The sequence below is a fragment of the Heloderma suspectum genome, chromosome 4 (assembly GCF_057233095.1).
Source record: "Heloderma suspectum isolate Gila_16-S chromosome 4, 16-S_ref, whole genome shotgun sequence".
Lineage (NCBI taxonomy): Eukaryota > Metazoa > Chordata > Lepidosauria > Squamata > Helodermatidae > Heloderma > Heloderma suspectum.
Window position 1 is genome coordinate 34304591 of NC_139461.1, and position 13113 is coordinate 34317703.

General features: G+C 41.6%; 1 protein-coding gene across 2 annotated transcripts in view; it reads left to right on the forward strand.

The window, feature by feature from the left end:
- NUDCD1 (NudC domain containing 1) overlaps positions 1-13113 on the forward strand; it is a 59745-nt gene that overhangs the window by 29485 nt on the left and 17147 nt on the right. For both annotated transcript variants that reach the window (XM_084848923.1, XM_084848922.1), the window contains 2 exons: positions 2791-2935; positions 12414-12539. In XM_084848923.1, the coding sequence (XP_084705049.1) occupies positions 2791-2935; positions 12414-12539 (271 nt within the window). The remainder of the gene's footprint in view (positions 1-2790; positions 2936-12413; positions 12540-13113) is intronic.

Genomic DNA, 13113 nt, shown 5'->3' on the forward strand with positions numbered 1-13113 from the left:
ATCAGCTGATTTTATTTGGTTTTAAATGCCACTCTACTCTCCCCCCTTCCCCCTCCCCCAAACAAACCTGGTAGGAAGCCAGCATTCATTCTGGTGTTACCAGATAATTCTGTTTAGAAGAAACTTCAAGAAAAGGCAAAGGGAAGGGGTGTAGCTCAGTGCCAGCATAGCTGAGGTCCCAGGTTCAGTCCCCTACATCTCAAAGTAGTGCTAGGAATGACCTTTGTCCGAAACCCCAGGGTGCTGCTGCCAATCAGATTGGCTAATACAGAAGTATATGGACCGTCTTACTCGGTATAAGAAAGCTTCCTATGTTCTAGAATACAATGCAGGATTGAAAATTATCTGGCTCAAAAGCTTCTGCTGGGTTAGGATTCTCTACATGGGAACACTTGAAATAAACCAGTCAGTGTAGCAGAAATACACCGTCCCCTATGGCTGTGTGCAAAGATGATATAATACTGTGTTCTTCAGTGCTTTATCAGACAAGCGGGCTTATCCATATATGCAGCCACAGTAGGGTGTTCTTACTTGGCAGGTGTATTAGCAATTGATTGCAAAAGAAATGTTAAGAAGTAGAATGGCCAAGACTGTTGGGTGGCCAAGACTGTTGGGTAGCAAAGACCACATCACAGCATACCTTGGCATTCTGGTGTATCTTAGTTTTGAAAACTGTGTGCTTACCCCGGTGACCTCGAGTGAACAAGAAAGAGAAACCAAATATGCGTTTGAAGCCTGTCTGCTTCAGGCCATGCTGCTGCTCCATGGTACAATCCTACTCATGCATCTTTTGAAGTAAGGCCCATTTGAAATCAACGGGCATTACCAAATAAACATAAGATCAGGATGCATGCTCCATTGAGAACTTGAAGTATTAGGAGGTTAAAAGTGGATGTTCATTTTTGCTCACATTGCGGTAGTTACAAGTTCTGGCTTGCATCCTAACATCTGTTCTGCTCAGAAGGGAATGCTGTTCATACAACAGAGCTTTTCTATCCCTTCCTTCCCTCTGCAGTCAGTTACACCCCTGTCCCCAAAAATGAATTCCTGAGGGTTGGGGAGCAGGTTGTGATGTGGTGCAGCACTTTTTCTTCTACACTGTCCACCTGCCCCTCCTACCAAGAGCAGAATGGGATATGGGAAGATGGACCAGGAAAAGTGGGACAAGTGAAAATCCGACACACTCCCTTTGGGTGTGCAGACATGCTTTCCACTTGTGCAAAAGCACCTTAGGATCCCAATCTCTCTTCTTTTTTTTTACAATTAAAGCAGTATACAGTAGGTATGTTAATTTTTATTCCCTATTCTCAAACAGTCTTCTAGAGTAGGTATCTCACCTTACTCAAATCTTCATTGTATGAAATGCAGTCCCCTTTGGAATGCCTTCTTCAAAAAAAACATAAGAGGCATACGATATAAATTGTGGTAGGCAGACTTCAGACTTGTTGGATCTATTTTGTTTGGCTCACACAACTGCCTTGTACTCAGTTTCTTAGGCAGGTTACTTGTTCTTTGTGGACATTCAGGTTCCCTCAGCAGCCATTTTGTGATTAGCCATGCCCCCGTTGCAGCTGTTTTGTGGTGGTGCCCGTGATAATTCCTCAGATTTGCAACTGTGCCAACTAGTAAAAATTACTTCAACTGATTTAATTTGCAGAATTGATCACATTCTTGGCACAAAACAGGGATTACAGTGAAGCAGAAATAGGAATGTTTGTCTGTACAGTGGCCTTGTACAGGCTCCCTTTTGCAGGTGCCATTTCGTGCAATCCTTACTTGGGCATGAGCTCACTATGAGTTTCTCCTGTGTGTTCCTGAAGAGCATCATATGGGGGCTGCAGCTGTGTGAGCCAACTCTAAAATTCATTAAATGTGCTCTGTTTTAAGCTTACCTCCAGAGCTATTTGTGCAAGAAACCAATTTTGAAATCATATGTGAACATTTGAAATTACTTGGATGCTAAATGTTGTACCTGCTTATAAATGCTGTGATTGCCCGTTGTGATCACCTTGGTATTCTGAATAAGAAAAAGCCCTAGAAATAGCTTAATGTCTGGTTGAGGAAGGGGCCGTAGCTCATTGGTAGAGCGCATGTTTAGTATGCGGAAGGTCCCAGGTTCAGTCATAACTGGAGAGTTGCTGGTAGTCAGTAGAGGGGACAATACTAACCAGTGGTCTGACTCCGTATAAGGGGGCTTCCAGAGTTACTGTTTTTTATAATGGAATTAATATGCTTATACGGCATCTCAGAATCATGCTGTGGATGCAGCTGATACATGATGATGGGTCAGCCACCCAGTTAAGTAAATAATCTGATTATATCTGCATAATTTTGCGTACGAGACAAAATAATTTGAAAGAAAAAAGCATACTTTATTTTTATATGCATGCATGTGTCTCAGGAGGCAACTTGGAAATAGCATTCCATGTTTTATGTTTACTCATCAGGAAATGCCCCCTAAGGTGATGCTTGCCATTATGTGCTTTTGCAAATAATTAATTAAAAATGTTTTTTAAAAAAATAAAATAGAAATTTACTGACTGATTAATTGGGGCACTTTTTTAGCCATTCAGAATATTTTAATTAGACTAATCTGATTGTTCAACTAAGGGTGTAATCCTTAGTTTAGGATTAAACCCATGCTGGCTGGGGAATGCTGGAAGTTGTAGGATTTTTTCCCATCTAAACACGCATAGGATTGTGCCCTAAATGTTGCAGCCCTCGATGATACGTATAATTTTGTCCCATCTCTCTGGTCTACCAATGTTCATCTTTTTTATCTCTTGCCAGTTTGGAGATTTCCTTGATTAAGAAGGAAGAGGGTCGTTTATGGCCAGAGCTGATCATTGGTGATTCGCGTGGTGCATCCATCGTGGACCCAGCCCAGAGTGCCGCAATAACTGAGCATCTAATGCATCTTACCTCTGATGAAATGGTAAAGTAATGATAAAAGAAAACGCCTGATTTTAAGAGAAATGCATATATCAAATCACAGTGTGATCCTATGTATTGCCATCTGTAGTATCTGGGATTTACTCAAATAAATGCCACTGATGTATGTTCTATAAGTCAATGTATGTTGCTCCCTAGTAGGTATGCTTAGGACTGCAGTCTCAGAAACTGAAGTTTTACTGGTCTTGCATATCACAATGCAACCTCAATCTGTTCTGTCAAATATTACGTTGACACAGACTGGAGAAAATAAGAGAACTGCTGGATACAAAAATATTTCTCTTTTCTCCTACTGTCACTGTTCCAGTGTAGGTAAGGAAAAGTGAGTTTTGAAGGGTATTGTATCCTGTAATGCCAATCTGCCTGGTGAAATAATGCGATGAATTTATAAAATAAATAGGTTTCGTCTATTTTTACTTCTATAAATAAAATGAAACAGGGTAGAACTAGATGTGATGATGAGGAAGAGCTGCTAAAAACACCGATGCTGCTTTGAAGAGCACCAGTGCTGCTGCTCTGCCTATAATGAGCAGTTACGGAGAGCTGTTTCCACGTCAGTGTCGCGCTTCTTCCTCCACTCCCCCGACCTCCTCTGGTGGCAGGTGGTAGTGTTTAGTGCAGATGTGGAAACCCACAGCACATATTTCGATAACTCTGTGTTATAAGTAGGGGAGGGGAAACTTGCTGGTTTTGGCAGCATTCATGTGTTTCCCATCTCGTCTAATTTTGCCCACGGGTACTTAATAAAGAGAGATTTGCTTTTGCCTGTGTCTGAATTGATGACAGGGTGAGTGTCTCGATTATGGCACTGGATTATAAAATGAATCTTAGTCTGAGACGCTTGCACTGATTGCGCTATTCTAAGACTCTTGTAGGAGCAGGTGGTTGGGCTGTGGTGACCAAGTATAACATGGCTCTGCAGTGATCTTGATGATGTTTCTCTTTTCAGTAATTTCTTTACTACTTAAAAAAAACCCAAAAGACAATTTAAGATTTCCATTTCCAACCCTCTGAGCGATGTTGATGCTGCTATGAGGAGAGTGTACATGGCAGCTTTAAAGGTTAACAAATGTACTGTGACATTAAGCATTTGTAGCCTGAAGCCTTTTTCAACAGATTGAGGAAATACTAAAATAACATGCCCTCCAACATTTCACTGATGAAAATAGGGACATTTTTGTGTAAGGCCCGTATTTTTATCCAAAGAATCACTGCCTGTGCTTCCCCCGAGCCTTCCTCAATCAAGGAGGGATGTGGTGGGGGAGAGAGAATGTGCTTGTATGTGGAAATGAGTGGGAGAACACATCAAGAACACATCCTTTCTACTTGGTATAACTTAATCCAGAAAAAACAACACTCACATTTCTAAGCTTTATAACCATTAACTGGTTGCAGTCCCCTCTTCACCCATAAACATGCATGTAAACGGTAGGAAACATTATCCTTTTTCTGCTTTGACCAAGAATTTGACAACATGGCTGCAGATTGGTAGAAAGTAACAATTCTACACTGAGTGATCTTGAGTATGCAGCCTGTGTGAGAAACCACAGGCTATATTTCATTTAATTGCACGTTCTAGGTAATGTCAGGTCTCAAGCTTCTAGGGATTGTGGGGAAGACTGAAAGGCTGTGATGTATTATTTGCTCAACTTCCTTTGGTACAGTAGTATTCAAACTTTTGAACTACACAGAATTCTTCATGACAATAGGTAGAGTCTCATAAAGAATTCCATGTAATTCAAAAGATTGCATACTTACCTACAATACAGAAACAATAAAATAGAGCATCAGTATGATTATGATTAATTACAAGCCAGAGAAAGCCTGCTTAAACAAATGCTTTTTCAGGAGGTGTTTAAAACATACCACATTTCTGCTTCCTAGACCATACAAGTGAGGGTGTTCCAGAATGTAGGTGCCAGTACTAAGAAGGCCCACTTCCGAGATGTTACGTGGCAACATTCTGTTGGTTGCAGAATGACTAACAAGGCCTCCCCTGAAGATCTTAAAGGTTAGCTGGGTGTATATGTAGGGGAGGCGGTCTGCTACGTATCCTGGTCCTCTGTTGTTTATGGAAATAGAGGAGGGGAGAGAGCAGCAAGGGTCTTCACTTGCCACTGTGTTGCGTTCTAGCTGCTGCAATGGAAGGCATGTTATTATACTGGAGCCACAACAACGCCACTTGTCCAGCACCATGTGAGAAGTACTGGTGCTTCTGCAGTTCCCGTGCTGCTGAGATAAGCTTCAGAACCCAGCCAGTGGGTGTTTATTTAAAAGGTGCGAGAGAAAGGAATGAGACAGGAAGGGTAGGCTTGCATGGTGCTGCTGGTGGCAGTTGATCTTACTACAAAGTGTCTGTAGTGACACTCGGCTCTCTTTGGACAGTTACGCCTTCCTCCAATTTTTGTGGGCAGTCTGGCTTAGCAGCACCTTGTAATAAGCAAGTGCTTGCCAGAGCTTAACTCCTGTAGGCATGAGGCCATCCTGACAGCTAGCTAAAAAAGGGGGGGGGAGGCTCCCCGAAACTGCCTGCCTCTTGCTTATACATCAAGTATAACTGTAACTATCTCCTAGTGCCTTTAGTGATAAAGTGCACCACAAACAAATATCTGTCCCCAATTTTAACTGAATTTGTTCTTTATTATAGCGCCTACAAGTATACTAGGGGTTTTACAGTTGTAAAACAGAGACAAGTCCCTGTTCCAAAGTACTAATTCTGAAAGACAGATGTGAAAGGGAGGAAGCTGAAAAAAATTATTTAAGGTTTTATAAATAATAGTATTATGCATACATACATACATATCCTATACCTGTCATATGACAGTCAGCAAAGGGCTGCTCTTTCACCAACATGTACACTACTGCAAGCTAGTTGGCTCCTTTTGTCTGCTTGTCCCAGGGACTTGGATCCCATGTCTTTGACTTGATACTGATGTTTGACAATGCCACTTTGAACCAGTGCAAGGACAGTAGCGGTCCACATGCTGATTGTGCTTAACTGTTGTCATGTCTCCTCTCTGCTCATATATCTGCTCGTGGTACAATCGTAAAGCTGTAGTGCCTTTGTTGTAGTGTGGGAAAGCACCACAGTGTTAAATGTTAGTTTTACAAGATTCCTTAGTTCTGGTCCTCTACCTTTTTCGATTTGCACAGCAGACAATAGAATTAGGCCACTACACTGCAGTAGGGTTCTTTAGGCATCCATGCCAGTGCTCACCACCAAATGAGATATATTGAGTTGTATCCAGACTAAGTTCGTTGCACTTTGTTCCTATTGAAACCCATAGGGCTTGAGTTAGTCATGACTAACATCTCACCTTGATTTTGGCAGTACCTCATGCAACTAACTTGTTCTGGATACAACATGGTTTGTTTATTTCCCCCCATTTCTACTCTGCTTTTCCACCCAACAAGCCCACATGGCAGCTCATACTAATAAAACATGAAATATGTCATTTATGAATCCCATTTATGATAGAATGGTAGAGTACAGATCTGTTACATTAAATAAAAGGAAGCCGTGACTAAAACAAAACACAACAAAATACAAAGATTGTCAGTTCAGTTTATCAAAAACAGCATGCAAATATGGGGCTCGGAGGGAGAATAAATACCACTGCCTCCCCTAAAGATAAGTCAGAATAGGAAATATCTCAGCCAGTTCTATGGAAGAACCCAATAGAGAGCTGGCTCTATCGTCTTCATTGTGGACAGTATTCCACAGAAGAAATGCCAACACTCTCAAGAAGACCTTTCAGCACTTAAAATGTTAACATGAATGTTTTATTCAAGCTAGTATTAATTTTGCAAGTTGAATTTTCTGACTTGTACCTTTCATTTATTTTCATTTAGTGTTTGAAGCTTTCTGTATGCAGCCAACAGATTCAGCACAGCCAAGATGAACATTAATTATAGACTAAACAAGCCTGGAAAAATCTAATGGTCTCCCTTATGGCTGCCTGAAATCATTGCTAGATCTAAAATTTGACTTACTAGGGAAGTTGCTACCTCTGTACCTCATAGTTCTCACGGTCTTTGACTATTAGAGGAAAGCTTTTTGTCTATTCTCCATCTGCCTACAGATTATGGAAATGATATGATTTTCAAATGAATGAATGCTTAAGTTATTCTGTTCTTTAAAAACACCTTAAAAGAAGGTTCATGCCATGCATTTGATTTTCTTAACTAAAGAACTACATTTGTGATGGAAGTAAAATTTAAATGCCCCAGGAAAGGTTGATTTGTAGTAAATGATAGGTTTCATTTGGGAAAGTGGGTTTTCTTAATAAACTAGGTAAAAGTAATCTCTAAAACAGGGCTGGGTAGACTTTAGGCTTGGAGGATCTAGTTTGCTTTTTTTACTAGGACACCAAGATCCACCAATCAGAGCCTGGTGCAAAAGACATATACTGTGAATGAAAGAATTCCGAGCCCAAGGATTTCTTTTGCGTACCAGAACTGAACAGAGGTCCCAGCCCTTCCCTCAAAAATCCTTTCCTGGTTACCCCAAGCTTTCCTTCATTTCAGCAGTATAATTTAGGGTGGGGAGAGTGATTTTGATGTTGCTATTGTTAAAGAATTGGGAATAAGACAACCTTGCTGATCTACTGCAAGTCACACAGAAATCTACAAGTAGATCCAGATCTACCTTCTATCCAGCCCTGACCTAAATCACAAGCCTCAGAGCTGTGTTTTTAAATTGGTAACTTTAACATTACTTGAGTACAGATTTTTGGGAGAGTTTACAAGCTAAAATTTGACACAGGGGAAACAGGAAGGGGAGGGAAATGAAGGTGTCTTTTAAATTCTGCTCCCGGCTTTTGAATCTGTTTTTATTTAGGAGCATTTGAGAGTGGCCCAGGAAGCCACATCAGGTGTCTTGTTTTTCTTTTCCTCCTGGAACTCCTGTGCTGAAAGCTGAAGGTGAAAATACCTGTCTTGCTTATAATAGGCCAGTCAATATCCAGAAAGTGCAATTATTGTTATTATTATTATTAATAATTTTATTATTAATAATAATAATTTTATTATTATTATTTATTTTTATTATTAAATCTACAAGTATCCCTATAGCCTACGCTCTCAGAGCAACATACAGAATAAGAGCAAAGCCATAAGACCAATACATCAGCTTAGTAAAATCAGAAAATGAGTTACTGGTGTCAGCGTGTTAAGAGCAGGCACCCATGCCAGATCAGGTACATAAGGCAACAAAAATCGTAGGTGGATGCACACCTCCTTCATGTTGGTGTATAGCATGTCCAGATGGGTTCATTACTCTCAGAGCTGTTAAGAGTTTTCCAGGAAGTAGCCCAAGCCATTGCAATAAGTGGTAGTGACCTTGAAAATGACCTTCGGGTTCACTTTTGAGGGAGGCATCCCCCCCCTTAATCTTTGGTACCCCATATACAATTGATATGCCATGGGTGCCCACTTTTAACATGCTGGCACAAGTAAAAAAAAAATGACATTGCGTCTGGCCTTCTATTACGTGACCCTTGAATATTCAGACAGGGAAAGCATGGCAAGTTGTAACAAGCCTGGGGCACTAAATGTTATTAATCTGGTCTGTTCATGAGCAAAAACAAAGTGTTAACTAGTCTAGTGACACTTTTTTGTCAGTTTACAAAGTATCTTGCTGGAGCATACAAATATCAGCCCCACTTAATACAAAATCAGTATACTCAAGCAGATTGAGAAATATAACCATTTTTTTTTTACAGTTGATTGACCGCTTTGCCTGCTGTTGTAGTTAATACGCTACTCACGTAACACAGTATTTATACTCGAGTGCAAAAATAGCTTTATCTTGTCTGTGCATCAAGCCTGTGAGTGCTGTTCCTGTTTTACAGGTGGGCAACAGAATCTGAGAAATGTTTTGGACAACTCATTGCAAATGATGGTGGCTCAGGGATTTGAATCCAGACTTACAAATCCAAAAGTAAAACTTTGTCCACTAGAATGAACTAATTCTCCAATTAATCCATGCTTAGCTCAGCCAGTTTGCATGACAATGACCTGGTTCACATAACACAACAAGCCAGAGTATGTGATGAGTATGGGTTATTGTTGAACTGTGAGGTTATTGTGTTGTGTAAACCCATCCATGCTAACAAACCATGGTTTGTTAACCACCAACAATTCACAACCCAACAACAAACCACAGGTTCTCTTCCTGGGTTGTTTGTGGTTAACAAACCATGGTTTGTTAGCATGGCAGGATTCACACAACACAACAACCCAAAGTTCAACAACCCACACTCAGCCTATAGTCAGCCCATATTTTGTCTAGTCATGTTCTGTGAACCCAGCCAGTGTTTGTTATTCAAGTGTTAGTTTGGATGGGTGACAAAGTTACCACACATCAGCATTCACACAGGCCTTGTCTACACTACAATTTTATGTTTTCATACCACTTATACCATATTCCAGGGGATTGTAGTCTGAGGTGCATATTCTCCATGATAGGTCTATAACCCTTCCTGTCGGAAGAAAAATACCTTAGGGTGAAGGAAATAACTATTAAACCAATTCAAATAGACAGCGTGAATATCATCAAATTTTTAATGCCGCACCATCAATCAAAGCAACTTAATCAAGTGATAAGTTTTACCATTTCAACTAATTAGTAAGTTGGAGCAATCTGTAATACATGCTCTGGATCTTAACTAGTATTAGGTCACCCTATTTTTTACTTATATTCTTTTTATCCCCAGCTGTGACTTACTTTACATTGTGTGTGTGTGCGTGCACGTGTGTGCAGCTTAGCATCCAAGAGAGGTAGTGTATTGGCTAGTGTTGGACTGGGACTGTGGAGATCCAGTTTCTGGTCTCCACTCGGCCATGAAGCTCACTGGGTGACTTCTTGGGACAGTCACTGACAGTCAGCCTAACCTACCTCACAGGGTTGTTGTGAGGATAAAATGGAGAGGAGTAGTATCTTGTATGGCTTCAGCAGTATGTGAACTGAGAACTACCGGAAGTACAAGCTGGGTTTCGAAGAGGCAGAGGAACTAGAGACCAAATCGCCAATATTTGCTGGATCATGGAGAAAGCAATAGAATTCCAGAAAAACGTCCATTTCTGCTTCATTGACTACGCTAAAGCCTTTGATTGTGTGGATCACAACAAACTGGCAAATTCTTAAAGAGATGGGAGTACCAGCCCACCTTACCTGTCTCCTGAGAAACCTGTACGAGGGTCAAGAAGCAACAGTAAGAACCGGACATGGAACAACCGATTGGTTCAAAATTGGGAAAGGAGTACGACAAGGCTGCATATTGTCGCCCTGCTTATTTAACTTATATGCAGTGTACATCATGAGAAACGCCGGGTTGGATGAATCACAGGTCGGAATTAAGATTGCCGGGAGAATTATCAATAACCTCCGATACGCAGATGATACCACCATAATGACAGAAAGCGAAGAGGATCTAAAGAGCCTCTTGTTGAGGGTGAAAGAGGAGAGTGCAAAAGCTGGTTTGAAACTCAACATTAAAAAACAAAGATCATGGCATCTGGCCCCATCACTTCCTGGCATATAGAAGGGGAAGAAATGGAAGTAGTGACAGATTTTATTTTCTTGTGCTCCAAGATCACCGCAGATGGTGACTGCAGCCATGAAATTAAAAGACGCTTGCTCCTTGGGAGGAAAGCTATGGCGAACCTAGACAGCATAGTAAGAAGCAGAGACATCACCTTGCCGACAAAGGTTCGTATAATCAAAGCTATAGTTTTCCCAGTAGTAACGTATGGCTGTGAGAGCTGGACTATAAGGAAGGCTGAGCGCCGAAGAATTGATGCTTTCGAACTGTGGTGCTGGAGAAGACTCTTACGAGTCCCCTGGACTGCAAGGAGGTCCAATCAGTCCATCCTAAAGGAAATCAACCCTGACTGCTCATTGGAAGGACACATACTGAAGCTGAAGCTCAAATATTTTGGCCACCTAATGCGAAGAGAAAAGTCACTGGAAAAGACCCTGATGCTGGGAAAGATTGAAGGCAAAAGGAGAAGGGGACAGCAGAGGATGAGATGGCTAGATAGCATCACCGATGCAATGAATATGAACTTGAGCACACTCCAGGAGAGAGCGGAAGGCAGGAAGGCCTGGCGTGCTATGGTCCATGGGGTCACGAAGAGTCGGACACGACTTAATGACTGAACAACAAATAGTGGGATCCCACAGGGATCTGTATTAGGACCAATGCTTTTCAACCGGTTCATAAATGATCTGGATTTAGGAGTGAGCAGTGAAGTGGCCAAGTTTGCTGATGACACCAAATTATTTAGGGTGGTTAAAACAAAAAGGGATTGTGAAGAGCTCCAAAAGGAACTCTTCAAACTGGGAGAATGGGCATCACAATGGGAAATGCGGTTCAGTGTAAGCAAGTGTAAAGTGATGCATGTTGGGGCAAAAAGACCCAACTTTAAGTATAGCCTCATGGGATCAGAGCCAAGTGACCAGCCAAGAAAGAGATCTTGGTGTTGTGGTGGACAGTTTGATGAAAATGTCCACCCACTGTGCAGCTGCTGTAAAAAAGTCAAACTCCATGTTAGGCATAATTAGAAAAGGAATTGAGATTAAAACTGCCAATATCATACTGCCTTTATACAAGTCTATGGTATGACCACACTTGGAATACTGTGTACAGTTCTGGTCACCACACCTAAAAAAAGATATTGTAGAGCTGGAAAAAGTGCAGAAAAGGGTGACTAAAATGATCAAGGGGCTGGAGGGCCCCCCTATGAGGGAAGGTTACAACAGCTGGGAATGTTTAACCTGGGAAAAAGGAGGGTAAGGGGAGACATGATAGAGGTGCACAAAATTATGCATGGGGTGGAGAATGTGGATAGGGAGTCATTTTTCTCCCTCTCTCAAAATACTAGAACCTGGGGTCATCCCATGAAGCTGATTGGTGGGAGATTCAGGACGGATAAAAGGAAGTACTTCTTCACACATCGCGTAGTTAAACTGGAATTTGCCACCACGGAAAATAGTGATGGCCCCCAATTTGGAAGGCTTTAAAAGGGGGGTGGACAAATTCCTGGAGGAAAAGGTTATCCATGGCTACTAGTCCTGACAGCTATGTGCTACCTCCAGTACCAGAGGCAGTGAGCCTATGTACACCAGTTGCTGGGGAACATGGGCGGAAGTGTGCTGTTGCGCTTGTGTCCTGCTTGTGGATCCCTGGTCGAAATGAACAGAATGCTGAACTAGATGGACAGTGAATGCTGGACTAGATGGGCAGGTCAGACTAGATGGTTTGACCCAGCATGGCTCTTCTTATGTTCTTGTAATATAACTGCCTATTTAGGTTGTGAGCACCACTGGCTAGTGCGAGATGCTTCATCCTCTCTGATTTAATATCCTGTGGCTCTTTTTTCTATTATTTCAGTCGTGTTACTTTCATTTACATTTGGAGTGCCTAGAAATCTAAAAATAAATAAATTTCTGGTTTCAGAATCCAGACCCTAACAAAGAGAACCCCCCATGTAATGCCCAGGAGCTGGAAGAATGTGACATTTTCCTTGAAGACAGCACAAGTTTGTGCAGATTTGATGGTAACACCTTGAATGTCACTCATGTGGTAAGTAGAAGGTAATATTCTAAACTCCTTTATCATTTAACTACCAACAGCAAACCAAGTGGTCCTTTTCCCCCTTGGCTGGCTGGGGAATGCTGGAAGTTATAGGAATCTTTTTCTTTCTAAACTTGCATAGTACTACACCCTTATGGTACTAAACGACTCCACTCACTTGCCAGTCCTCGGTTAGGGAATGAATTGTGGGTGGGGGAGCACAACTGTGTTGGTACTCCTGGACCTCTAAATGTTTTTCAATGCCATTGATTATGCTGTCATTCTGGCCAGAACTGGGCTGGAAAGTACAATGTTACAGTGACTCCAGTCCTTTCTGGAAGGATGAACCCAGAAGGCGGTGTTGGGAGACTACTGTTGAGGTGCCTCAGGGTTCCATCTTGTCTCCATGCTTTTTATTATCTACTTGAAATCATTGGGAGACCTGAGTGTCATCAGTATGCAGATGACATGCGGCTCTACCTCCTGTTTTTATTTACCAGTTCCAGGGAGGCTATGGAAATGTTGAACAGGTATCTGAAGACAGCTCTGGGATGGGTAAGGGCAAACAAGATGAAATCTACTC